The sequence below is a fragment of the Canis lupus genome, chromosome 10, assembly GCF_011100685.1.
Source record: "Canis lupus familiaris isolate Mischka breed German Shepherd chromosome 10, alternate assembly UU_Cfam_GSD_1.0, whole genome shotgun sequence".
In the NCBI taxonomy this organism is placed as follows: Eukaryota; Metazoa; Chordata; class Mammalia; order Carnivora; family Canidae; genus Canis; species Canis lupus.
In genome coordinates, this window is record NC_049231.1 from 29,715,199 (window position 1) to 29,743,186 (window position 27,988).

The 27,988-nt window shown below is 58.4% G+C and overlaps 1 protein-coding gene across 2 annotated transcripts; it reads right to left on the reverse strand.

Annotated features, from left to right (window-relative positions):
- Positions 1–7,410: 7,410 nt before the first annotated feature.
- On the reverse strand, positions 7,411–27,065 carry MCM5 (minichromosome maintenance complex component 5). Of its 2 annotated transcripts, XM_038550729.1 has the most exons (17): positions 26,951–27,065; positions 25,943–26,117; positions 24,246–24,372; positions 24,033–24,161; positions 21,741–21,913; positions 20,450–20,605; positions 18,759–18,925; positions 18,280–18,451; positions 17,363–17,474; positions 15,988–16,131; positions 15,371–15,436; positions 14,921–15,097; positions 14,198–14,310; positions 12,745–12,873; positions 11,637–11,779; positions 8,689–8,816; positions 7,662–7,763 (listed from the first exon to the last, which is right to left on the reverse strand). In XM_038550729.1, exons 2-17 carry the CDS (start codon positions 26,107–26,109, stop codon positions 7,662–7,664), a joined length of 2,205 nt encoding a protein of 734 aa, XP_038406657.1. In that variant the 5' UTR covers positions 26,110–26,117; positions 26,951–27,065. The 2 variants fall into 2 exon arrangements, with proteins under 2 accessions (XP_038406656.1, XP_038406657.1); XM_038550728.1 differs by lacking the exon at positions 26,951–27,065 and having other exon boundaries at positions 7,411–7,763; positions 25,943–26,109.
- Positions 27,066–27,988: the final 923 nt, after the last annotated feature.

Genomic DNA, 27,988 nt, shown 5'->3' on the forward strand with positions numbered 1-27,988 from the left:
GCACTTACGGAGTGTCTGCTCTGTGCTGAGGACTGAGAAAGCAATTCGGCAGAGCCTTGTCCTCCTGGAGCAAGCACCTGCTGACGGGGATACAGGTCAACAGAAGGTACATACAGCGCAGCGAGCTCAGAGCTCCCACCGAGGAGAGGGGCGCGCGGAGGGCCCCTGACCTGGCCGCAGAGAGCAGGAAAGGCCTCCGAAAGAGGAGATCTCCCAGCTGAGGAAGGCTGGCCCTCACCCCCTGCCTGCCAGGTGGAGAGAGGGTGGCCCTTAACCCTTGGTGGACCCACGAGCCCCCATGGGGAGCCCCCTGCACACCCCACACCCACCCCATGAGTGGGTACTTCCGGTCTCCCCTCCAGGGGGGCCAACCAACACAGATCCCACCAACAGCAGAGGGACCTTTCTGGGCTGAGGGCCCCCACGGGAGGGTGCGCCCAGAGGAGACACAGGCCCGGCCTCCTTGGACTGCAGGGGACATCCTCTTAAGAGCCACCAAACCCCTCGGAAGGAACGGGTGGGCTTGAAGCTGGGGGATGCCCCAGGAGCCAAAAGATGCCCAAACTCAGGCTGGCTGCAACAGTGATACCAGCAGGAGCCCGAGAGCAGGGGCCAGAAGCAGCCAGGGCTCCCAGAAATCCCATTTTTTCTAATATTTGATGAGTCTGTATCTGGGGGAAACCACACACTGACTGTGGCTGCGTCCCAGGAAGGGAAAGGGGGACCGATCCTTTTGTTTCCCAACCTAAGTGCAAACAAGAATAATAATATTTTATTAAAACAGTATATTTTGCAAATCAAAGTCCCCGAGGCCAGCCCTTTAAGCCTCTGGGTTTGTAAGATCCTTCTCGCACTAAGATTCTGTGATTCTCAGAGGCTGCGGGCAAAGATCCGGGGTCAGATGTCCGAGTTTGCATCCAGGCTTTCCCGGTTGCTGTGTGACTTCGCTCCGGCGTGCCTCAGTTTCTCTGTCTGTGATCAGAGCGATGGATACCCGCGTCAGGCCCCCCCCCCCCCCCCCCCCCGCGCCCTCGTCTCACCCAAGCGAGTGCTGCCCCCCCAGAGCCTGCTGGGCGCTCCGGGCTGAGTGTGAGCCAGGTAGTTTCCAGATGCCCAGGGCCGGGGCGGGAGGTCCTGGGGGCGGGGGGGGGGGGGGGGGGTGGGGGGGGGGGGGGTGCTCACCGTGCCCGGCGCTCTGGCGCCTCCTCGTGGGCACTCTCCTCACACGTCGGAAGAACAGCGGCTCGTTTTTATTTTAGAAATCTCCAGATAGGGACCCCTGGGTGGCTCAGTGGTTGAGCGTCTGCCTTTGGCTCAGGGCGTGATCCCGGGGTCCTGGGGTCGAGTCCCGCATCGGGATCCCCACAGGGAGCCTGCTTCTCCCTCTCTTTCTGTGGGGCTCATGAATAAATAAATAAAATCTTTAAAAAAATAAAATCCCCCGACTGCTGGAGGTTAAAAAAAAGAACCAAGGCTCAGGACAAGGTAAGAGGCCCACAGGCTGCTTTGGGGCCCTGGCACACAGCCCCTGGCACACGTGCAGGTCCCCCAAAACCTCAGCGACCCCGTTGTTAGCCCCAGGTGTCCACTCCGAACGACCTGCTCCACCTGCATTATTTCACCCCGGCATCCCCGCACTTCATTCTGTCTGCATGATTCTTCACCTCATGATTCTTCACCCCTTTTGAAACCCGGGGAACTGGACACCCAGGAGGATAAGCTGAACCCAGGGCACACAGTCAGGAAGGGGGGGCCTTGGGATTCAGACTCGGGTTCATCCTAAAGGGTCAGTAGCCGCACCTCCCACCTCCCGGGTGCAGGTCCAGTGATGGGTCCCGAGCTGAGGGCTTTCCACCCGTGTCCTCCCCCTCTGACCACAAGCCCCTGACACGGGTTTGTATTTCCCCTCTTTGTAGGGTGACCAGCCGGCCTGGTTTGCCCAGGACCGAGGGGGCTCCGGGGCACAGGGCAGACCGTGGACCCCAGAAACGCCCTTCCCATTGTACAGACGAGGAAACCGGGATTCAGAGGGAGGGGTAGGTCACTCAGCTGTCATGCGCGGACCTTGGAAGTCCGGCTCCGGAATGAGGCAGGTCAGCTGGGCGGACACCCCACGGCTGAGGGGCTGCCGTCCGCGGAGCAGCAGTGGCACGAGAGGAGCCAGGCTCTCCCGGAGGCTCTAGTAGCGTCTCCGCCTCGGATCACCCGGGCTCGGTAACCTGGACCCGCACCTGTGACTGGCACGCGTCTTCTCCTTCCAATCTCTGGGCCTCCCTCCATTTCTCGACTGTAAATTGGGACCAGAACGTGGCAGCGCTGCTCAGCCATTCAAAGCTGGACATAATGATGCGCATAATTAACGGGTGGGGAGTGCCCGGCACATGGGAAGCCCTGAACGGCCGGGGAGGGTCCTCGATCGCCTAGAGACAGGGAGCTTCCCACCCGCCAAGGACGCATCTGCTAGCGGGAGCCAGCGTGCACAGGTGCCCGCGCGGAAGTCTGTGAACATTTGCCGAGCCTCTTCCCCGTGGAGGGCACTGTCCAAGATGCCACGTATTACCTCGTTTATTCCTTGCATCACCCGCCCCATCTGGGCAGGAGGAGGGGCTCCTGGGACACTGCCAGCACAGCTTCCCAATGGACTTCAGAGGGGACTCCCCCCTCCATCGGCCGCCTGCCTGCTGCCTGCACCGGCTTCCCGCCACCTGACAGACTCCAGCCCCCTCGGTTTTCCTCTGCTTTCTGGGGGTGGGGGTGGGGGGGTGGGTTCAGTTGGCTCCGGGCCTACCCCAGCAGCACCCATGCCCCCAGGGCTCCCTAGGAGGCACATGACCAAAAATTGGGATTAGAAATCATTGCAATGTAACCCCTGGCCTTACCAGACTGCTGGAAAACAGGCCTACTTTTGCTCATCCAGACTTGAAGCTTCCGTTCATGTCAGTCACCGTGAAATACACAACTTTTATATTCGTGTTCAAACATCTATGAAAAATTGGTTACGACACCCAGAGACATAAAAACTTCTTTCATGAGCTGACATGTGGAATGCTTGTCTTCTGCATTTTTTAAATTTAGTGTTTTTGGTGGTTTTGTTTCTTACACACGTTTTAGGCTGCTACCCACAAGTACTTCTCTGAAATAACCCACTTCAGGCGTGGGCCGTAAAGAATAAAAACCCCAAGTGGGCTCATCCTCATGACACCTTCCTTTATAACATTGGGTTTTTCAGTCCATTGTTGCCATCAGACTTCTGATCTGGGGGTGCCAAGGCGCAGGCCTGGTGAGGGCGAACTTCAGTTACCTGGGGGCTGGGCCCCCGTCAGAGGTCACCCGGCAGGAAAGGTGAAGAGCAAGAAGGCAAAGGGAACAAGCCTGGCCTTCCCAGGGCGGCCCTGTGCTGGGGCTGGGGGGCTGACGGGCCTCTACCTCAACTAACCCTCCAGCCCTCCTGGGGGGACAGGGACGGGGGTGGTGGACCTACAGGCACCACCTTCCATGGAGGAAAGGGAAGCCGAACAGGGAGATGAAGGCGCCTGCCCCATAGAGGATGTGTCCGCAGGGTAGCCTGCAGTGGGCTGGGGAGGGAGGGCCACCCCCGCGGCAGCTGGAGCAGGTGGAGCTGCACCCCCACCCGGCTCAGGATCCTCCTTCTCCAGTCCACTAAGGCCGCCCACCCAGCCTCCCAGCCTGGGCACCCCCTCCCACTGCCACATTGGAGGCCGGGCAGTCTCCCTCCTTGCTCTTCGCAGCCTCCGTGGTGGTGCAGGGGCCTCCCGGATGTCCGGGCGTTCTCGTGGCGCCGGGCCCTGCTGCTCCCTCTGCAGGAGGCCCTCTGTGCTCACCTGTGCTCCGTGCCTCTCCCAGGAGCCCACTCCCGCCCTCACCACCCACAGACAAGCTGGTGCCCACCCTGGGTCCACATTGCCTGCCCATAGCACCCTGTACCCGGAAGACTGACTACGCCCGGGCAGTCCTCCTGCTGGACCAGCAGCTCCTCCAGGCCAGACCTGGCGCTACCCCAGCAGCCTGCTCAGCCCAAGCATCTGGCCTACCTAGTGAGGACACAGTGCAGGAGGCGGAGTGGCACGGGGGTTCAGGGCACAACCGGGTTTGAATCCTGACCCTGCCCTCAAAGCACTGTGACACGTGCCACCCCGAGCCTGTTTCCCCATCTGTAAAATGGAAGCGAACCACAGCACCCGCATCCACTACCGCCAGAGGGTTAAGTGCATCCCAGCCAACAAATGTGGGAGGACAGGGGTACCACTTTGCAGTGTCTGAGGGTGAGGCACCATCACAGACGAGACCCCAGGTGAACATACCCCCTGGAGAAAGATCCCTCTCCGCTTCCAGAAAACACAGCCCCGGCTGCAGGGCTAAACCTCACTCTCCTCCCAGCACCCCCAGACAGAGAACAGAAAGCCGAGGTGTGCAGCCGATACCCCGACGTGCTCGTCTCTCCCTGCACAAGACGAAAGGTGTCGGTTAAGTGTCTCCCTTCAGCTCAGGTCATGATCCCCAAGTCCTGTGACCAAGCCCCACGTCAGGCTCCCTGCTTGGTTGGGAGTCTGCTTCCCCCTCTGCCCCTGACCCCACTCATGTGTGCTCTCTCTCAAATAAATAAAATCTTAAAAAAATAAAAAATAAAAAGATGAAAGGTGTAGTGGATCCGGAAGTGCTCACACTGTTCTCAGGAAGACAGGCATCCAAACAAGGTGACAAAGGGCCATTCAGAAGTTCTCCAAATTACCAAAGAAGAAAGGGCTTTGAGCAGGAGTGCATCAGAGGAAGACTGATTTAGCTCCTCTCGTCGCTCCATTTCCTGGAACCGGGGAGTCAAAGAGCTTGGAGCAGCTGGAAATTGCAGTGCACACACTCTTGTCACAACGATGACCATGCTGATGCATCCGGGCTTCCTGCTCGAGTGTGGAGGAAGATCACACCATCTCCTCCAAGGTCACGGCTGCCTTCATTTTTACGTGGTGGTTATTTTTAAGCACCTGCTCTTCTCATAATTTACTAGAATAAAATGTTTCATACCTTTGAATACTCATGTTTTGCTTGAGAGTCTGCATTTCTAAATGCAGCCGAAACATCGAGTATTTTATTTCACGGAGTCTTCTTTCATTTTATGAATCCTACCCTCACGTTGATGTTTCAATATTATGCACAATACTGACAAAACTCCAGTACTGTTCATCTCCTCTTATACTATTACTAGAGCTTGCTACGATTCAAGCCTCGCGACCTGTGGTGCTAAATGCAGGTGCGCACAGATCAATGGGGCAGAAATAAACCCACATATACACGATCAATTAATTAACGACCTGGCAGACGGAAACAGACACTGGGGACAGGACAGCCCCTCCAGTGGGTGGTGCTGAAAACTGGCCACAGGCAGAAGAAACTGTGGACTGCTACCTCACACTGTACACAAAAACTCAAGGTGGATTAGAGATGAACGTAAGACCCAAAACATGAAACCCCCAGGAGAAGACAGGGGCAAGCTCCTTGACCTGGGTCTTGGCGATGACTTCTTGGCTCTGCCACCAAAGGCAAAAGCTACAACAAACGAGTGAAGAGACAACCTCAAAATAAAAAGCTTCTGCACGGGGAAGGGAACTGTCAACAAAATGAAAGACCGCCGCGCACTGGGGGAGAAAGTACCCGCAAACCACCCACTAACAAGGGGCTCGTATCCAGAACATGTGAACTCCTGTAACTCAACCGCAAGACAGCAGCGATGTGATCAAAATACGAGCAGGAGACCGTTCTCCGGAGGCCTCATGAGAAGATGCTCACCACCACCCATGAGCGGAAAAACGCAAATCGAAACCATGATGAGCTAGCACCTCCCACCTATCAGAATGGCTTGTGCCAAAAACAAGAGGAACAAGTGTCGGCAAGGGCATGGAGGGAAGGGAAGCCCAGGGAGCTGGTGGTGGGAGTGCAGCTGCCCTGGGAGACGGCGTGGAGGTACCTCAAATAACCAACACTACAAGGGCCACAGGACCTGGCAACTCCACTCCTGGGTATGTCAGTAATTACACAGAGAAAATGAAAACACTAATTTGAAAAGAAACAGGCACAAGCAGGTTCATTGCAATGGCATTTACAACAGCCAGAGTATGGAAACCACCGAGGCATCCATGACAGGGAAGTAGATAAAGATGAGGAACACGCACGCACATGCATGGATATTACCCAGTCACAGAAAAGGAAATCCTGGGGCGCCTGGGTGCCTCACGGGTTGAGTGTCTTCCTTTGGCTCAGGTCATGATCCTGGAGTCCTGGGATAGAGTCCCACATCCGGCTCCCCATAGGGAGCCTGCTTCTTCCTCTGCCTATGTCTCTCATGAATAAATAAATAAAATATTAAAAAAAAAAAAAAAAGGAAATCCTGCCATTCAAAATGTGAATAAACCTGGAGGACACCATGCTAGCTGAAGTCAGAGAGAAAATACCCTATGATCTCACTTACATATGGAATCCTGAAAAAAAAAAAACAATAACACTTCAACAGACACAGACAATAGATAAGTGGTATCAGGGGTGGGGCTGGGGAATGGCCGAAATGGGTGTCAAAGGTGCACACCTGCTCCAAAGGACGTCATGGGATGCAACACCCCACACGGTGACTGCAGTTGCTAACACTGTACTGAGTATTTGAAAGTAGCTAATGCTAATAGAGACCTAAGATTTTCCGTCACAAGAAAAAGAACTGTGTAATGATGGATGTTAACCGGATCCAAAAAAATAAATAAATAAAGGAAATGGCAAAATAAATGAAGGCACATCCTCGGGCACAGGGAAGTCCAGTGCCACAGCCAAGGCCGCACAGCTGTGGGGAGCCCCCCAGGGGCAAAGAGGCCCACAGAATTCCAGCACCTCTGCTTCTTAGCCACATCACAGCTCTAAGGCCTGGTGGGAACCCATGTCCCCAAATCCCAAATGCCATCAGTCTCACCACACGGCTCAGTCTGCCCAACTACTTGGCTCCACTTATCCTAAACACACCCCTACAAAGCAAGTGTGTCATCCTTTATGGCTCAGGAAACTGAGGCACAGAGAAGACTGGTGAACCAGCCAGTCCGAGGCAAAACCACGGCTCGTGCCCACCCTCCAAGCTGCTGGGCAAGGGTGGAGGCGGGCCGACCTCTCGCACTCTACAGAGCGCTTGCATGCGTGCTAGCTCTGGTGGCATTCTCACCACCGCCAGCAAGGAACTGGCCACATCCCCACTGACTAGTTCAGGAACCCAGAGAAGGAAAGGGAAAGAGCCTGAGTGGCCGATGCAGGTCAGAAACGCATTCTGTCTGACTCCAGGGCCTGTCCTTCCCCCACACCTGCTTTGCTGTGAAGGCAACGTGGGGGTGGCAACAAGCTCCCTGGCACAGAAGCCCACAGGCATACAAACACACCACGGCTTTATTATTTCAACAAACTCTAAAAGCACATTTCCTGGAGCTGCACCAGAAGCAGACACCCAGAGGCAGTGAGGCGGGCAGGGTGCTCCTTCCACCAGGGCAGGTGGGGACCCCTCCACCCAGGAGGGGCATAGCGCGTGGGATGTCCAAGACAGCGGTGGGGAGGCAGAGGCTGGCGCCATTTGGGCGGTGGGACGCAGAGGAGGCAAGGGCAAGTCCACGGGGCAGCAGGGCTCACTTGAGGCGGTAGAGGACCTTGCGCTGCATGCGATGCTGGATCTCGCCCCGTCGCAGCATGAGCTGCAGGACCTTGTGGATGGCGTGCTCCGGATATTTCTGTGGACACAAGGCCGGATGCAGGAGCATGCCTCCCGAGGGAACCCCAGAACAGCCTCTGGCCCACCCACTGGCCCTGCGGAGCCCCAAGGGAGCCCTCATGTCCTCCCTGCTTGTGGAGAACCTGCTGGTTTATAAAAGGCCTTCACAACCGTCTCCTTTGCTCCCAAGAAGAGCTCACATGTCCTGAGCACCTATGGGGCGAACGTCACCTCACCTGGTCCCCACGCAGCTGTACTGCAGTTATGCCCATGTTACAGGGGAGGAGCTGAGGCACACAGAGGCTAAGTCACCCACTCAAAGTCACACAGCAATTAAGTGGCAGAGCTGGAACTGTCAACTGAGTCCACGGACTCTAGAACCCAACTCTTGACCCCTAAACCTCTCTGGAAGCCTCGGTCTGCTCACCTACATGGGGCGTGGGACCACCTACTGCACGAAACTGCTGTAAAGACTGAAACCGGATGATGCACATGAAGAGGAGCTGAAACCAGCAACTGATGGATTGTTCCTGTGGTTTTGATGACCACAAGCTCTCCACGGCATCCGGAAGGCCCCACCCCCTCTCTGGGGTCCAGAGCACTGTCCTTCGAGAACTGCACGGCTCACCCTCCGGCTCTGCCCCTCTCATCCCATAAAAGCCAGGCAGTGGGGGAAAGGACAGATGGGGGAGCCTGGGTGTAGCTCTATGAGAACGCCAGCCCCTGTCCTCTTCTCTAATGGGACAGAAAACCACCCCCCAGCCCAGACTGAAGCAGTCCCTAGGTGACGAACGACAGGAACCACTGCCCCATCCTAATCCCAGGCCCGTCTGTTGAGCAACAGGACACAGGTGCCAGGTGCATGAGGACCAGGCTACAGGAGCTGGCAGGAAACCCCCAGCCCCACTACCAGGCCCCACTACCAGGCCCCGGGGAAGGCGCACCTGCTTGGTAAAGTCCTGGATGATGCTGTGCTCTGACACCTGGGAGCCGATGGCAAAGCGGCGCTTCAGCTGCTTCTCGATGCGGCTCAGAAGCTCCTGGTCCTCCTGGCTGGTAAAGCCCTCCACCCCTATGGGCAAAGGGAGATAGGTGGGTGGGAACAGGGTGCCCATGGAACTCGGTGTGCCCATGGTGGGAGGCCTGGGGAGACAGGGTCCCTGAGACAAAGGTGGCTCAGAAGAAAAACTCAAAAGGAGAAAAACCTCAAGGAAGGGGAGGAGCTCGCAGAGGACAGCAGCGTAGGCCTGAGCAGATGGCTCATGAGTGCCCCGAGTCAGCAGACAAGGCCCGCCTGTGCTGAAGGATGTTCCAGGCAGAGGGGATGGCAGCTGCAAAGGTATGAAGGGAAAAACCCGGCTTTGTTCAAAGCCCAGTCCAGGGGCCAGGAACAGGTTTTGCTGTGATTCTGGGAGAAGCAGGCAGTGGAGGGCTCTGAGGAGGGACACGAGCTGACTGAGTATGCTGGTAATGCAGGGACCCCATCCGGCTGTTCAGGTGCCCTGGCAAGCAGGAGGCTCCTGACTTCCAACTACTGTTCAGGGTGAGTCTCTCCTGCTGAGCATGGCCTGCCTACAGATGCCGTGGAGTTTCAGCAGAGGAGACAGTCAGCACGGTCAGCAAAGCCCCTCAGAGGGACTTCAAGGCTCCAGGTTGAAACGGGTCTACACGGCAAACTCCTACACAGGCTGCAAGGCCTAACTCAAATGTCACTGTCCCAAATCACATGTGCCCTCTGCATCAGCATTCCAGACAGCCCTCTGTTCACCAATGTCTCACCAGACAGAAATCCCCTCGAGAGCAGAGAGCAGAGGCAGCCATCCCCAAGGGGGGAGGGTAGGGGTGATCAGGCCCTTCTCACCACCCCAGGTCCCAGCCACTCCGGTCCTGGAATCTGCCAAGCCTGCACCCTCTGTGGAGGCACAGCATTGAGTCTTCCCTCTATCTACCCAGAGAGTTCTCTGCCCCCCGCCCCCCAGGGCCTTATGTCCTCACGTTGCACTACTGCCTCCATAACATCACCTCCTCAGAGACAGACGCCGTCCTGACCACCCCCTCCTCCATGGGGAGGCATCTTCTCCTCCCAACACACCTGGCCTGCCACAAACCCCCACCCCACTCCCTGCCACAACCCCCCCACCTCACTCTCTACAGAGCCATCTGCCTCTGCTGTCTCTCCCTTCACTCAGAATGAGGCCCACAGGGTAGGGACTTTGAGGTCCCTTCACTCTTAAACCATGACCCCTGGAATGGTGTCTGGCAAACACGACACCCACACGTGAAGGAATGAGCCCATTCCAGGAGAGCCTGCCACAGGCCGAGCTCCGGGAGGGCCCGCTCAAGGCCGAGCTCCAGGAGGGCCCGCCACAGGCCGAGCTCCAGGAGGGCCCACCACAGGCCAAGCTCCAGGAGAGCCCGCTCAAGGCCGAGCTCCAGGAGAGCCCGCTCAAGGCTGAGCTCCAGGAGGGCCCGCCACAGGCCGAGCTCCAGGAGGGCCCACTCAAGGCCGAGCTCCAGGAGAGCCTGCCACAGGCCGAGCTCTGGGAGGGCCCGCTCAAGGCCGAGCTCCAGGAGGGCCCACTCAAGTCTGAGCTCTGGCAGGGCCCGCTCAAGGCCGAGCTCCAGGAGGGCCCGCCACAGGCCGAGCTCCAGGAGGGCCCACCACAGGCCAAGCTCCAGGAGAGCCCGCTCAAGGCCGAGCTCCAGGAGAGCCTGCCACAGGCCGAGCTCCGGGAGGGCCCGCTCAAGGCCGAGCTCCAGGAGGGCCCGCTCAAGGCCGAGCTCCAGGAGGGCCCACTCAAGTCTGAGCTCTGGCAGGGCCCGCTCAAGGCCGAGCTCCAGGAGGGCCCGCCACAGGCCGAGCTCCAGGAGGGCCCACCACAGGCCAAGCTCCAGGAGAGCCCGCTCAAGGCCGAGCTCCAGGAGAGCCTGCCACAGGCCGAGCTCCGGGAGGGCCCGCTCAAGGCCGAGCTCCAGGAGGGCCCGCTCAAGGCCGAGCTCCAGGAGGGCCCACTCAAGTCTGAGCTCTGGCAGGGCCCGCTCAAGGCCGAGCTCCAGGAGGGCCCACCACAGGCCAAGCTCCAGGAGAGCCCGCTCAAGGCCAAGCTCCAGGAGAGCCTGCCACAGGCCGAGCTCCAGGAGGGCCCGCTCAAGGCTGAGCTCCAGGAGGGCCCACTCAAGGCTGAGCTCCAGGAGGGCCCACTCAAGGCCGAGCTCCAGGAGGGCCCGCTCAAGGCCGAGCTCCAGGAGACCCTGCCACAGGCCGAGCTCCAGGAGAGCCCGCTCAAGGCTGAGCTCCAGGAGGGCCCGCTCAAGGCTGAGCTCCAGGAGGGCCCACTCAAGGCCGAGCTCCAGGAGAGCCTGCCACAGGCCGAGCTCCAGGAGAGCCTGCTCAAGGCCGAGCCTGAACCCAGAATAGGATCAACAGGGGTCTGACCCACACAGGCCCATGGGTGGAGAGATCTGCAGTCCAGCTAGGGAACCACACCTTGGCACCCGGACCCAGCCCCCGAGTGCCTGTCTGTCTTCTGTGTGCCCATCCAGTCTCTGGGGGCAGCTGGACACAGAACAAGGAAAAGAGCTCTGGAAGCGCTCAAAATCGTTATGAGCTTAGGGCAGGAGTGCTATCCCCAACAATGATAAAATCACAGTTCTTAATCATTAACAGAGCCAAAAGGATCATGTTCAAGGGTCTGGGGGGGAACGCTGTGGCTTCTCATCAGGGAGGAAGATGGAGGGGAAGGGCCAAGCGCAAGGGAGGTAGTTCATAGATGCTGGGCCAACGCACAGAAGCAACACAGGCTCCCAGGCTCTGGGGCACTGCCTGGCCCCCCCAGGGCACCAAGCTGGGACCTCAGCACGGCCGAGCCCGTGTCCCAGGGGGTCCGCTCACCTGACAGAGTGCCGGACAAGGCGGCATCCAGCGTGGACACCTGGAAGAGCCGCAGAGCCTCCTCCACATCCGCTTCTGTGGCAAAGGGCTGCAGCTTCATCTTGCTGAGGGCCTCCGCGATGCGCACAATGGCCTCCAGCTGCCTGTGGGAACCACCGGTGGACTCAGTTCACGGCCTCACCCCGCCCAAGGGAGGAAGGCCGCAGAGGAGACTGCTGCCCTTTCCTCCTCGGTGACGGAACCCCGATTTTGACTCCGGCATGTGGCACCCAGCTAAGACATTCCCCAGCTTCCCTTGCATCTAGACGTGTCTATGTGACTAAGATTCAGCCAATAAGTTCTCAGTTCAAACATTTTGTGGGGATTTCAGGAAACATCTTTAAGGAAAGATGGGCCCTTCTTCCCCTTCCTCTCCTGTCGCCTGGAATGCAGAGGTGATGGCTAGAGATCCAGCAGCCATCTATGAGGATGAGCCCAAGTTGCTAATGACACTGAGGAGCCATCACACCAACCCTGTACCACTTACCCTCAAACATCTTTATGTGAGAAGTAAATTTTCAATTTATTGACTTTACTTTTTTGAGTTTTTTCTTTCTTTCTTTTTTTTTTTTTTTTTTTTGAGTTTTCCATTACTTACAGCTAAATCCATTTCTAACTAATCCTACTAGAGACAGGATCCAGCCCAGGTAGGCCCAACCTCCTACTGTATAAACTCCAAAGAATGAAAAGTTAAGAACTATGAAAACTGAGGTCCAGAGAAGGAAAGGAATTTCCCTTCAGTCAGAGAGGGCCAAAGTCTAAGACCCAGGTCTTGAACTCCCATGACCAGGCCCTTCCCTCACCCCCAGGCTTTCCTGCAATGAGGGAAGCCAGACAAAATTCAGAAAAAACAGATTCCACGTTTCCTCAAACTTAAAACAAGCCAAGAAATACATATCATCAGGGAGGCCACTGCTGATGCTCCCCCAAGCTGACCTGACCAGCAGCCCTTATTATGGGCCTGCAGTGGTAATAGGGGCCCTTGGCCTCAGGCTTGCTGGGCACATCCTGCTGTGTAAACTGAGGCCCGTCCTGCCCACCTGGGTCCAGTCCCCTGGCCCCTACTCACCGCACAGTGATGGGAATGTTGGAGCGGCGGTCGCTGTCCCTCTCATGCTGCCGGGCCCCGCTCCGCATGATGATATACCGGTTCTTCAGTTTCTCTGCAGCCTCTGCCGATAGCCGGGGGCCACACTTCCTGCAGGATGGGGGAGCAGCTGCCATTGGTCCAGGAAGGAACCTTGGGACACCCACTGTATCCCCAGCCAAATGACATCACAGATTCAGGACAATGCTCAGATCACCTAATCCCACCCTCCTCCTGAGGATAAGAAACCAGGCCAGGAGAAGGGAGTCCATTCCCCACAGCCACCCAGGACCTGGCATCAAGGTGGGGTGACTCACACCCAGGGCCAAGCCCCCGAGGATGTGGCCAAAAGGAATTGTGACGAAAGGAGATCCCCAGGTGGCTCAGGGGTTTAGCGCCTGCCTTCAGCCCAGGGTGTGATCCTGGAGTCTCGGGATCAAGTCCCACATCGGGCTCCCTGCATGGAGCCTGCTTCTCCCTCTGCCTGTGTCTCTGCCTCTGTGTGTGTGTGTGTCTCATGAATAAATAAAATCTTAAAAAAATAATAAATTAAAAAAAAAGGAATTGTGACAAGGACTGCTGGAGCAGGAGCTGCTGGGCTCATCACTGCAGCTGGGGGGGGCGGGTACTTAGGGACCCACCTGACTATAGCGCCTCATCTCCTGCAAGAGGGGCCCTCTAAGACCCCCACCCTCAGGTTTTATCTCCAACAAGAGACAAGAGAGGCAGAGGTGCAGCTTCCCAGCACAGTGCCTGGGTTCAAATCCTGGCTCTGCTACCTTCCACTAACGACCTTGGATGAGTCACTTAACCTCTTTCCCTCTGCTTCTCCGCCTCAGTCCCACCTGTACGACGGCTTACTACAGCACTCACAAAGGCTTTGGGACAGGGTTAAGCTCATTCACACGTCACTCACTCAGAGGACCACCTGGCACTGAACACTGACTATATGCGGGATCACTATTACTGGCAATTTGTGAGAAGAACGAGAATAGAAGTTGCAGCTGCCATTTCCTGAATGTTTCCTCAGTGCAAGGCTGCACCGAGCACTCAATCATCTGTGCAATCCTCACAAGAACCCTAGGTCACACCAATCCAGGGAAAGAGAGGCTCAGGGGCCAACCAACTTGCCCAAGGTCACACAGTGGGGCAGACGTCACCCAGAGCCCACGTCCACAGGGTCCCCACTGCGCTGCCTCCCTGCACGTAAGAGTCCTGGTGGGGTTTCGAGACCTTCTAATTCCTACCTTCTCATTTTAGCAACGGGGAAACTGAGGCCAGGAGCCACCGCATGACCTGTACAAGGTCAGATAGGAGCAAAGCCCAAACCCCAAAAAGGGCCTCATGTCAGGCATCCTGTGTGAGAAGCAGGCCCAGGCTTCAAGGTCCCCTCCCACCCCGGGAGACTCCCGCAGGGCCTGCGTCCAGGACTCACGCTCGGCAGTAGGCAATGAACTTCTTCAGCTTGGTCAGGTCCACCTCACCCTCCACAGCCTGGGTCTGGGTCAGCGCACTCACGTGCAGAGTGATGACGTGTTTGGCCAGCATCTAGGGGGAGCCGAGGGGACACTGGGTCAGCCCGTGGGCCCTCCTGAGCCAGCATCCCCACACCAGCATCCCCACACAAGTTGAGCAGGCAGGGAGGGAGGAGCTGGATGGGCCAGAACCCACAGAAAGGAGGAGGCCCCTCTTTCCTTGCGAGCTGTGAGCTGATTAGACAAAATCCCAGAGCTGCCAGGGCCTTATCTGCCACGACGAGGAGAGCAGCTGGCTGAGACTAAGACTCTGGCAAGGGAGGCAGAGACAGAGCTCAGATACTGAGCCCAGAGCCGGGTGGGCCTCACACCCCTAGCCTCGCTCCCTACATAAGCCACTCTGTCCCTTCCAGAAACGTTCTGGCCAGAGCTGGGGTTCTGTTACTTGCAGAGTCCAGTTCCCTTGTTTTGGATGCAAGGGGCTGGGCCCCAGGGAGGGAATCATTTACCCAAGTGCAAGCACAGCACCCCCAGGAGCAGGACTCTGGACCCCTGGCCCAGCATTCTCTGCAGCCATTGCCCCCAGCTGCCTGTTAACAGGCAGGTCTGATGTGCAGGACTTAGCGCCAAGGCCCTTGTTTACCTGCCCTCAGAACCATGGTCCCAGCCCGCTCAGCACTCACCACATCCCTCTCCTCATTGTGTTCATCCTTGACGATGAAGATCATGTCAAAGCGGGACAAGATGGTGGGCATAAAGTCAATGTTGTCCTCCCCCTTCGTCTCATCCCAACGACCGAACACCGAGTTGGCGGCAGCCAGGACAGAGCAGCGGGAGTTGAGGGTGGTGGTGATCCCGGCCTGAGAGGGGGAGGGAGGGAATGAGAGGACAGACATGAGGAGCCAGGGACATAGCCCTCCGTGCAAACATGCACTCACTGCAGCACGCCAGGTGGACAGACACCAGGCCAACGGATGTTAGGCCAACTGCTGCCGCCAGCGGACACAGGCCAACAAGCCCCAGCCCTGGGTGCATAGAGCAGCCCAAGGCTGGGGCCCGAGCACCTACCCCCACCCCTGGCCCCGGCCAGCACCCTCCCCATGGCTGGGCCAGGCTGCATGGCAGCCACGCACCTTGGCTATAGAGATGGTCTGCTGCTCCATGGCCTCGTGGATTGCCACTCGGTCGTCTTCCCGCATCTGTGTGGGGCAGAAATGTCTGTGGCACCCAGGCGAGGGGGCAGGTGACCAGGGCAGCAGAACACCATGCAGCTACCAGTCCCAAGACCCGACTCTACACCAGGCCCATGGCAGGAGCTAGGTGTCCTCTCATCCTGCTGACAATAAGCTGTGTGGGCCTGGCTCTCCTATCCCTACTCTCGAGATGTGGAACTGAGGCTCAGGGCAGCCCCGGTGGCGCAGCGGTTTAGCACCACCTGCAGCCCAGGGCGTGATCCTCGAGTCCCAGGATCGAGTCCCACATCGGGCTCCCTGCATGGAGCCTGCTTCTCCCTCTGCCTGTGTCTCTGCCTCTCTCTCTAGCTGTGTCTCTATGAATAATAAAAAAAAAAAAAAAAAACTGAGGCTCAGAGAGGTTCAACTACTTCCCTCTAGTAACAGGCCCGGAGACCCAGTGCTGGTCTCCAAGTCAGAGGTAGTTGCTGCTGTCTGAGCACAGGAGGCCACAAGCCCAGCCCCACAACTATGAGGTGCTACCCACCTTTCAGCCGCCACCTCACCATCAGACCCACCTTGTCAAACTCGTCAATACAGACAACTCCACCATCAGCCAGGACCATGGCACCACCTTCCATGATGAAGTTCCGGGACGAGGGGTCCCTCATCACTGAGGCTGTCAGGCCGGCTGCACTGCTGCCTTTCCCAGATGTGTACACCTGGGCGAGGGGAGGGAGGTATCAGGACTCAACCCAGCTCCAGCTCCAGGCCCTCACCCCAGAGAGTTAAGGGCCCAAACTGAAGTGACTCGCCCAGTGTCACGCACCAAAGCTGGCTGCAGAGCCCTGAACAGAACCTGTGCTGCTCCCTCGGGTGGAAGGCAGCCCTGGCACCAGTCTGGCCACTAGGTTCTGACCGAGGGGGAATCCACATCCATGGTCATCTGAGCCCCACCACAGCCCTACGATGTAGCGCTCAGGGGCCCGGCTCATAGGTGAGCCCATGGAGGCCCACAGGAGAGGAACAACCTACTTCCAGGTGGCCTTAGGGCTGGGATGGGGACTCCCAACCCCTAAGGAAAAGGCTCTCCCTCCCCAGGCCCTTCCTCTTTGTGCAGACCCACATGCCCCACACTGCCACTGTCCAAAGTGAGGTGAGCTTATGATGTAAAAGACACATGGTTTTGAACTTAGTGCTTAAAAAAAGAACGTAAAGCATGCAATGGTATTTATATTACACTGCACACTAAAAGAGTTAACACTTCAGATACACTGAATTAGAATATGAAGATTTATTTCCTCTACTCCTTTTAGTCTTTCAATGTGGCCACCAGACACTGAAAACCACCCCGCAGTGCACAGTAGAGCTCGTGTGTTTTCATCAGACAACCACCAGAGTCCACACCGGGCATCTCTCCTCTCTGACCGACCCGCGGGCCATACCTCCCACCGGCGCAGCCCTGTTCCCCTGGGTCAGCTTCGCCCCACTCTGAGCCCCCAGACCCACTGACCACAACACAGAGGACCCCACCTACCATACAACTGGGGTCACATCCCTGTGCTCGCACTTACTAGCTGTGGGATCCCGGGCAAGAGTGACCTATTCTGTACCGTTTCCTCCTTAAAAGGCACCACAGTGCCCACCATGCAGTGAGCGGAGCATGAGGCCAGCACATCTACACGATAAACTTGCTCAGGGTCCACAGCCAGCTAGCTCCTGGCCAGGCTGAGACCCAAAGCCTCTTAGGCCACACTCCACCCGCCACCCCAGACCCACCCATGCCCGATGGCCCCCTTCCTTCACTCTGTTCTGTCCCGACCATGACCAACAAGAATAAGGAAGAGACTGTGGGGGGCCAGCCCCCAGAAGGCCCAGGGACCCCGCGGCCCTGCCCGCAGCCTGCCTTCCCACAGGGGCAGCCAAGCAAAACAGCAAGGCCCAGGCACTCACCCCGATGGGAGAGCACTTCTCCACAAACTTCAGCAGCTGGGACTTGGCCGTCCCAGGGTCCCCCAGCATCAGCAGATTGATGTCTCCTCGGCGGGTGAGTCCGTCGGGGAGCCTGGGGGAAGACAGGCAGGTGGGCAAGGATGAGACTGAGGCCAGTCATAGGGCAAGCTGGCAGTCGGCCCCACAGCCTGTGCCACAAGCCTCAGAGCATCGGGCAGGCAGAGGCTCTGGGCTAAGACCCTCCTGCACAGCGGCCACCATGTCCCCTGCCTCACCCGTAGTAACGTTGGAGGAAACAGTTGGTCTCCAGGGCAGGGTCGGCCAAAGACAGGACACTCAGGGCCAGGGCACACAGTGTCTGATCAAACATCCCTTCCTCTGAGGGTCACCATGAGGACTGGCTGGGTGTCGCACACACGAAAGCACTTGCAAGAAGGCCAGTGCACAGTGAGGACCCCGTATGTGGAGGCTGCTGGTATCGTTATCGTCCTAGCTCCACTGCTTTCTAGTTTCAAAAGGACACACACTGTCCTACAAGTGCTATGTCCTTTCCTTCCCTGTTGCCAAGGAAACTTGGGCCCAGAGAGGTGGTATCTCTCACCCAAGGTCACACAGGAAATAAGCAGCAAAGCAGAGATTTAACCTCTTGTCTCCAGACTCCAAGCCCAGAGCTCTCCCCACTGCATCTGCTGGCCCCTTCCCCCAGGCCACCCCTAGCCCAGGTCACGGGATCCCTCTGGGTAGGAGAGCATGGACTGGCCATTAGCAGGCTGACAGCAAGGCTGGATGCTGGAGAAGGGGCTGGGAATAGCAGGCAAGGCTGAGGATCCTGGGAAAGTGAGAACATTCAAGTCTTGAGCTTCAGCAGCTCCCTCCATGGGCCAAGCTCCCCAGACCTGGCAGTACTGAACCCCCACCTCTTTCGGGAACCCCCAAACAGCAAGCAGGCGATGGCCTTCTTCATGTCTGTGCCCCCAAAGATGGACGGAGCGATGCTCTTGGAGATGACCTCGTAGACATTGGGGAGGGCGGCCAGGCGCCGGAACTCCTCCTCTTCCTGGGGGGTCACGGCCCCGGCAAAGCTGCGGCCTGAGTGGGTGGGCCGGAGAGGGAGGGCATGTGGGTGCTGTGTGAGGACACCCGGCCAGCATGGTCAGGGCCCCCTGCAGGTCAGGCCCCAGAGCCTGGCCAGCACAAGCCTGAGCTGGTTCTCGGGGTCCAGGAAGGGAGAGGAAGGCTGGTCTGAGGACCTGGAGGGCCGGACCCTGGAGGCCCCCAGGTACCACTGGGAAGGGTGGGCAGAGGGAGACAGGGAGGCCCAACAATAACCCAGGGGAGAGACAGCAGGGGGGCTGGGCACGGGGGCTGGCACAGGCAGGGCCCAGGCCCCACTCACCGGAGCCATCTGTGTCCACCTGGATGCCCAGGACACGGATGTAGGAGCTCCGGATGCCCACACCCACCCTATCACGGCCCTTGCTGGTGGTCAGGCCAAATTTCTTGATGGAGTAGATGCCCATGATGGTGACCCTGTTCCCAGGGACAACCTTGTCACACAGGTACCTGAGGAGACAGGGGGAGGGGAAACAAAGATGACAGCCTGGTGGGCACAGCGAGTCCCTGACCATCACCCACCCTGTCACCCTCACCTCCCGGGCTGGCCCCAGGCCTCTACATCCCTCGGGGCCCCCACGCCAAGCACGCATGGCCCAGGTAGGACACTGAAGACCAAGGCTGCGCACCGCCCTTGGTCGCTGTGGTGGCCTTGACCCTTCCCTGCCCTCAAGGGCTCATTCGTTCCGCCAGTTGGGGCCACAGGGCAGGCTCAGCACTAGCCCACCCAGTCTTCAGAAGCCCCATCCCCATCTTAGCTGCTGCGGACTCGTCGCAGGGCTCCCCTCAGCCACCTTGGGAAGCCTTCCTCCGCAGGCCCTCCAGCTTCTCTGCAAGGGTCACCACCACCCCCCATTTCTGCCTCTTCGGGGCTCCATGAGCTCAGTCAACTCATCCTGCCTCTGGACTTCCAGGTCGTCTTTTCAAAACTAAGATGCTGAAACAGAAGTCTCCAAGTCCCTCCAGTCAGAACCGCAGTGCAGCACGGAGGGGACCCTGGGGCACGTAGCTGCACTCTTGCCACTTAGAAGCTGTGTGGCCTCAACAAAGTCACCGCACCTCTCTGAGCTTGGGGGGAGTGGGGAACAGTGATAAAGTGATCGGACCTGCTCAAGAGAGGACACAGACCCAAAAGTGTTCTTTCCACGTGCCAGAAATAGTCCCATCCCACAGAGGACCGTCCGTGGGCATCTTGTCATAATTCTGAGAGGACTCTGGGGCACCCTTCCCACGTACCACTTCTTAAGTCTGGACTACAAACTGTGTGGAGAATAACCTAACAAGCACCAAATACTTAACTTGTATCAAGGGCCTATACAAAATAGGCTCATTTTCCAATTAACATCTCCCAGCAGCCTCACTAGAGATTAAGGACTGTCGTTGAGCCCACTTTACTGATGAGGAAACCGAGCCTTCTCCATCCAGCTCACGTAACTCACCCGTCTGACTTCTACACACACAGCTGTCACTGATGAAGCTAAGGAAGCCTATGGATCCACTCCCCAGGGAAACACACGGCACCGCAACACCAGCACATATGTCCAGGTGTGCAAGCCCAGGTGAGGAACAACCCCCACAGCTACAAGCCTCCCTCCCAGGTGGCCCTGAGGGGACCAAATGCTAGCCAAGCACCCTAGCACCATCCTCCTTTGGCCGAACCCGAGGAAGAATACTATCAGAGAGCCTGGGACACAGGCGGGGCAGGGGCTCTCTGAGCTGCAGGGACCCTCCCAGAAGAGCCCAGGCTCAAAGCTCTAGAAGCCAGCCAGTCCTTTAGAGTTCCAGGCCCTTGTGTGCATGGTGGGGCTCCGGGCCCCCGCAGATTCCAGGAGAATGGGAAGAGATGGAAACAGATGGGAAGCACCAGTGTCCCTGTGAACAAGTGTCCAGAACAAGCCGTCCTCTCCTCCCACCACTCACCAGCCACAGCCAGGGCCACCTGCCCCCAGGGATGCCCACCCCACCCCACCTCACCTGTCACAGTAGAGCTGCATGTGTCTAGGCATCTCGCCATGAGGCACCGCGTCAGGCAGCTCCTGGAGCTTGAGCGTCTGGAAGTCCACACACTTGCACTTGTCAGGCATGATGAAATAGGGGTCCAGGGGGCACTTGGGGCGCCCAGCCTGATCCCTGTAGGGTGAAGGAGAGAGGGTCACTGGAGTTGGGGGACAAGATCCAGCCAATGGCAAGTTTAGGATTCCAGGAGTTGCTGGACAAGGCCCTTCAAAGGAGCGGGGGGGACCACAGACCAGGCCTGGCTCCTCCAATAACTTAAAGGACGCAGACAAACCACTCTCAATCCCCGTGAGGCTCGGTGTCCCCACAGGTAGCTCACCAATGACCTCATGAAACCCCCACTCCAATCCCAGGAACTCCTGGTGAAGGTCTGGGCACGTGGAGACCATTCTCAGGGTCAAGGCCTCTTCTTACCCCCATGTAATGAAGTCACGGTTCAATCACTCTAGCACTGTTACAGCAAAGTACCCACTACGCGCCAGACACTGTTCAATGGGCCAGGGGACATGGCAGTGAAGATTTCAGTTGGGGAGACTGAAAAAGCCAGCCGCCAAATGGCTGCAGGACAGAATGACAGTGGTGCCCCATGCTGTCGGGCAGGTGGGTTAGAGTGACCAGGTATGCGTGCACCACGTGTAAGATGGGAGGCCTGGGGAGGAACCTCTGGGAGATGACATAAGAGAAAGCGGACAGAAGTGAAAAATGAGGACTGTGGAGGGCAGAGGGAAATGTTTGGGGCAGAGGAAATAGCACGTTCAAAGGCCCTGTGCCAGAAGTATGCTCAGCAATCCCAGAGGAGGGATGAAATGAGGCTGGACCTAGAGAGAGGAAGGACAACCAGAGGCCAGAAGGACCTGGGAGTGGGTCCTGGAGGGTCGTGTGGGCCAGGACCACACCTAACTTTGGGTGACATAGAAATGACTGGGTCACCCGCAGGGTAGGCACCAGCTGCGGGGTGGAGAACAGCCTGGAGGCTGCCCTGGCAAACCAGTTTGCTTTAGAAGACCCCAGATGAACTGTCCCCTGGACTGCTTCTCCCTCCCAACCCTGGGGTCCCCACAAGGTTGTGTGGGCATCCTGATGCGAACAGAACTCACCAACGAAGGATACTACACCTGGTTAGCAGCCCTGGTGCCCAGGCCTGTGCCACCCCCGCAGGGCACGCCCCGTGCTGCAGGCCAGTCCTCCCCCCCAATCTCCCTCTAGACGTCACTCCCAACAGTCACTGGGCCCGGCAAGGCCCACTCACGTGTTGCACTTCCTGGGCAGGGCATAGCCCTCCAGGCCCGGGCGCATGGCAATGTTACTAAGCGTGTTGCGACAGCTCCGGCACTGGATAGAGATGCGGGTGGCCTTGGCACGGACCCCAGACGCTGAGATGATGATGCCAGGGATCTTCACCAGGTGTGACATCATGTCCGACTGCACAGAGCCACCAAGAAGTGGTTGGTTAAAGGGAGACATGGATAGCAGATGTGATGTGATAAAAATCTCTTCCTAGGGCACCCAGCTGGTTCAATCAGAAGAGCATGTGTTGGGGCAGCCCGGGTGGCTCAGTGTTTTGGCACTGCCGTTAGCCCAGGGCATGATCCTGGAGACCCAGGATTGAGTCCCAAGTCAGGCTCCATGCATGGGGCCTGCTTCTCCCTCTGCCTGTGTCTCTGCCTCTCTCTCTCTCTCAGGAATAAATAAAATCTTTAAAAAAAAGGGGGGGGGGGCACATGTTTTTCAGAAACAAGCTACAAAGCTGCGGGTGTCCTGGCACCCCAGAATCCTGAGCTGGAAAGGATGGGTTTCAACCCCTCCAAGCCACCCCGACAAATGATCCTTCTAGGGAGGGCTCCTCCCCATCACAGAAAATCCACCACCTGAAGCAGGCCAGGTATAGCCTTGTTCCTTGAAGCACGCTGTGTCCTCCAAAATAAGAAGTGTGTCCCCAGGGGAGCTGAACCTTGCCTCTCTAACCATACAGCTCCCCCCATAAAACAGGTCCAACGGATGCCACTTCCACAGAGAGGCGAACGTGACATGGAGCTTGATTCCAGAGTCACGGAACCCCTCCTCAGTGCTGGGAAGGCAGAGGTAAAGCTGACAAGCTCCAGGATCCACCACCCTGCTTCTGGAACAGACCTGCCACCGTGTGAGCCAAAGACAGCTTGACATGGGCCCCGAGAGAGCTGCATGATGTGGGGACACAAGCAAAGACCAGAGCATGGCCCTGGGGGTGCAGCGCATGATGAGGAGGTGCCATTAGCTAACCGGGTGACCCTGGGGCCTACTGCAGAGAAAGCTGAGCACAGGCACGTGCTGCCCTAGATTCTAGCAACAGCCCTATGACAACTACCACCATCCTGACCATCATCACTTCCTGCTCGCTGCTCTCCTGCCTATTTTATAAATTTTCCACACGACAGTCTGAGAAATCATTTGCAAATGGAACTGGTTCATTCGACTTAAACATACACTGTCTTTCTACTGTGCTTCATAGAGGATCCAAGCTCCTTCCCTTGGCTAGAAAAGCCCTGGCCCTCTGGCCTCTTCCCTCCCCTTCCCCCTGCCCTTCCTCCAACCCTCACCCATACTGGGGTCCGGCCACCCCGGCTGCTTCTTGTTCCTTGAAGCATGACACCATCCTACCTCAATGCCTTTGCACCTGCTTCTCCTTGAGCCTGGAAGGCTCTTCCTGAGGCTGTCACACCTCTGACGATGCATCACTCAGACTCCCTCCAACATCACTTCCTCAGAGGCCTCCTTCTGACCACCATCCACCTCCCTCAGCCACTGTCATGTTTACCTCGTTCTTTTCGTTCTTTCATGACTGTACCCGGCTCCTGAAGCCATCGCCATGTCCCTTACCTGTCTCTCCCACCATAAGCCCCATGAGAAGCCAGTCCCATCTGTCTATAGTGAGGGTCTAGCCCAGCACCTAAGCGAAGCAGCCTTCAGTATTTGTCGGTTAGAACAAACACCTGGATGACAGACCGGCTCTGCCCACCCTGCTTGCCTCCCAATCGTTCTCTAGCCACGCTGGCTTGTCCTTCAACATGGCCTTGAACATAGCATGCCCTCCTTGCACTCAGGCTCTGCAGGAGCTGTGCCGCCACCTCCCTGGAGTGCTCTCCCAGCTGTCTGCCCCCCTGCTTGGCCTTTGCTCAGGTGGTTCTCCACCAAGGAAGCCTTCTCTGCACCCGCTGACTTCCTCCACTGCGCTTACGATCATCTACAACCATCATGGGTGATACTCTGGTTTACTCAGGGTCCCCCCGCACACCCCTCAGGGTGGGGGGTATAAAGTCCACAGGAACAGGAGTTTGTTGTTCAACATTGTTTCTCCAGAACCCAACTCAATCCCCTGCCCACAGAAGAGCTCGGTAAACATTTGTCCAATGAGTTAATTTTACAGAGGAAGAAAGAGGCTCAGAGAGGTCTGGTGAGCTGCTCAGGGTCACACAGCTAGCACTCAGGTCTGTCTGTGTCTGAAGCTCCTATGCTCCGTGCAGCAGCCACTGTCACCCTCCCCCCAGCCTCTAAGTGGACCCACCTTGAGGCTACGAATGCTGGACGGACTGGCGTCCGACTTGAGCATGACCTGAATGTCCTGGAGCACCTCCTCCCCTGTGGGCCGGGGCCGGGTCACCTCATCAGCCACCTCCTTCGCAGCTTCCTCTAGCTGGAGAAGAGGAAGGCGACACCTGTTAGTGACCAGAGCAGGGCCAGCCCTGGGGGATTCAGGGAGGGACAGGGTCCCACTCACCAGTTGCAAGTGCTCGGCCGGCTGCTTGTACAAGTAGTCAGCCAGGTCCTCGTCGAAGCTAGCCAGGTCCTCCATCTCCACTTCGACCCAGTACTCCCCCAGGTTGTAATGGCGCTTGAGCTCATCCCTGGAGTGGGCAGGTGGCAAGGTGGAGGCAGGGCGGGGTGCAGAGAAGAGGACATCAACACTGGCTGAGGTGCACCTGCACCCTCACTGTGCCCACATCATCACCATCGTTGCTCCTACTCCTCTTCCAGAACACACATCAACTTCTAGGTGGTTCTGTGATATAACCCTGCAGAGGATCCCTGTTTCTCACAGAGGCATCCTCAAAAAACAGTTCTGGTTAAACACTCCCCAAGACGGCTAAAGGATATTTCAACACTCAGACAGGGCTGTGTGCACAGGTCACTTTGGGATGTTTTGTTTTTTTCTCCCTGCAGGACCCCCTGGAGCCTTTTACTTTCTGTCAGAGGCTACCAAACCACAAAGCTCAAACCTGGAGACGAGATGGTAGAGACTACCTTGTCAACCACCAGATGGACTTCTACAGAGCATCCATCCCATGGGACTACCGTCCCAAAATGCACTTAGGGACACTGACCTACGCTATGCAGAGCCCTCTCTTCAGCCTCATCTCAGACCTTAACCCCTTCGACCTTATGTCCCAGAGCCACATGCAACAGCCAACTCTGACCTAGAAAGCACTTTACTATAACAGACCACCCATAACTCTCCGCCCAGGCAGGCAACTCCTTCTGTAGAGAAGGCCCTCCATATCTGAAACTCTTCTCAGCTGGGGGCCAAAGGTGGGCTCCTCTGGAGGCCCTCCATAACTCCCCTTTGCTATTCTGCCTTGGAGGCAACTGTCACTTTGTAATTTATCTCTTGGCCTCCACACCTTGACCTCACTGACTTAGGAGCTTCACTGACCACTGATGTACAACCTTCTAAAGAACAAGCAACAGGACCTCTTCATATCTTAGTGCCTAGCACAATGCCTGGCACACACATGGTCAATGTCAGCTGATACATGAATAAATGGAGGCAGAACTGCTGACACTCATTTACTGATGACACGGAGACTGTTACCTGGAAGTCACTCAACTAATAATTTCACGCCCATGTCTGGACCCACAGATTCAACTCCTCTGCATTTCAAGGTGCTAAGGTGAGAGGCTGGGCTTGCCAACGGTTATATAATGACGAAGAGCAGATTCAGTGGGTAGCCCAGCACCTGGAACAGTACCTTAGTGCCTGGCAGACAGCAAGTGCTGATCAACAGAGGCGGCCAGACTGGAAGGAATGCCTAAGTGAAATTAAATCCTGACCACCACCTTCACCTTTTGCACCCATAGAGGGCTTGAGTTTACCAGGCATCAGAGACATGACACAGAAAAACAAGAAGTGAACAGCAACCAGTCCTAGATAAAGAACCAAAGGGCCCAAGGAAGTTCTAGCTGATGGTTAGGGGCCCCGGGGGCTATTCATCAAAAGTACATAACCAAATGCGGCCCGGGAGTGGCCGGGATGAAGCTCTGCTGGGACCCAAATCCACAGGCTCCTTCACCTCTCCGGGGCCCTGTCCCCATCCGTGCACTGGGGCGCTAACGGGCTCAGAGTGCACACGCGTGGCCACAGCGGCGCCTGCTCCGCCGCGGGGGGTGTCTCCAGCTCCCCGCCTCCCCGGGCCGCACCTGTATTTGAAGGTGAAGCCGGTGCGGTCGGTGCCCACTCGGTACTGCCGCAGGAACTCCTTGAAGCGCCTCTGCAGCTGCGATTTGCGCGCCTGCCCCTCGTCGGCCGCGGGGTCTCCCCCGAAGCTGTCGCTGTAGAAGATGCCGGGGTCGTCGAAGCCGGACATGACTGCGCCTGGCACGGGGACGACCAGCTGGAGCAGGCCGGAAGCGGCGGCGGCCTCGGCTCGGAGGGAAGGGGAGGGAAGGGGCGGGGGACCGCCGCCCGCCCAGGACACCCTGCCCACCCCGCCGCGCCCTCCTGCGCGGACGCCTGCGCACGCCCGGCCCCCCCCCCCCCGTAGCCCGGCCCCGGGTCTCACCTCGCCCCCCCGCACCCCGGCCCCACGCACCCCGGCCCCGGGTCTCACCTCGCCCCCCCGCACCCTGGCCCCCCGCACCCCGGCCCCCCGCACCCCGGCCCCGGGTCTCACCTCGACCCCCGCACCCCGGCCCCCCGCACCCCGGCCCCGGGTCTCACCTCGACCCCCCGCACCCCGGCCCCAGGCACCCCGGCCCCGGGTCTCACCTCGCCCCCCCGCACCCCGGCCCCCCCGCACCCCGGCCCCCGGGTCTCACCTCGCCCCCCCCGCACCCCGGCCCCGGGTCTCACCTCGACCCCCGCACCCCGGCCCCCCGCACCCCGGCCCCGGGTCTCACCTCGACCCCCCCGCACCCCGGCCCCAGGCACCCCGGCCCCGGGTCTCACCTCGCCCCACCGCACCCCGGCCCCCCACACCCCGGCCCCGGGTCTCACCTCGCCCCCCCGCACCCCGGCCCCACGCACCCCGGCCCCGGGTCTCACCTCGACCCCCGCACCCGGGCCGCCGGCTCACCTCGCCCCCCCGCACCCCGGCCCCCCCACACCCCGGCCCCGGGTCTCACCTCGCCCCCCCGCACCCCGGCCCCCCGCACCCCGGCCCCGGGTCTCACCTCGCCTCCCCCGCACGCCCCGGCCCCGAGTCTCACCTCGACCCCGCACGCCCCGGACCCAGCACACCAGCACCTCCGCGCCCGCCGCCGCCTTTCGCGGGAAAAACCAGGCGCCGCGGCCGGGCGCCGCGGCCGCTGCACCCTGATTGGCTCCCCGGGGGCCCGCAGCCTGCGATTGGGCCGCTCTGCGCCCGCGAGCTCCGCCTCCCGGACCGGCCTCCGAATCCGATTGGCTGGCGGCTCGTGACGTCATGTCCCCGGCCTCCTCCGGGCTCCATCTTGCCGGGCTGACAATTTGGCGCGAAACTTCTGAGCCGGGGGGAAGCGGCGGCGGCGGAGCGGGACGCAAAGATGGCGGAGGGCGGCCTCCGGGCCCGGGCGGTGCGCGGGGGCCTCGCCTGTACCCCCTCGAGCCTTCCCACAAGGCCGAGCCCGGAGCAGGACCACTTGGGGGTTCAGAAGCCGTGGGTCCCGGGGGGAGCCCGCCGCCCCTCCCCGAGCCCTCCCCGGCACCCCCTCCCCGAGCCCCCCCCATACCCCCCTCCCCGGCAGCCCCCTCCCCGGCACCCCCTCCCCGAGCCGCCCCGAGCCCTCCCCGGCACCCCCTGCCCCCTGCGCCGAGCCCTCCCTGGCATGCTCCCTCCTGAACTGAGGTTGGAGAGAAATCCAGAGTAAATCTCTGGGCCCAAAGTTGGCTGATGAAGGGACCCAAGGATGTTTTTTTAGACCCAGAGGATGATTTTTTTGTTTGTTTTCATTGTAAACGACTTTTCATTCTTTGGCAATGCTTAATATTTGCAGAAATTCACAACCAGGTGCCCAACCTAGCTTGAAAAATGGCAAGATTGGGGGCACCTGGGTGGCTCAGCGGTTGAGCGTCTGCCTCGTCTCAGGTCATGTTCCCGGGGTCCCGGGATCAAGTCCGCATCGGGCTCCCCACAGGGACCCTGCTTCTCCTGCTGCCTGTGTCTCTGCCTCTCTCTGTGTCTCATGAATAAATAAACCTTTAAAAAAGTTTCAGGTTCATTTTTTGTTATTTATTTTTAAGGATCTTATTTATTCATGGGAGAGAGA

Bases quoted from the DNA above. Each gene is read 5' to 3' on its own strand.
- MCM5 (XM_038550728.1), bottom strand. From the start codon at position 26,109: ATGTCCGGCTTCGACGACCCCGGCATCTTCTACAGCGACAGCTTCGGG. The intron at 24,373-25,942 runs GTGCGGCCCGGG...TGCCCACTCCAG, and splicing joins GGCTTCACCTTCAAATACAG to GGATGAGCTCAAGCGCCATT. The intron at 15,437-15,987 runs GTGGGTCTGATG...TGCCCCACACAG, and splicing joins GTATTGACGAGTTTGACAAG to ATGCGGGAAGACGACCGAGT.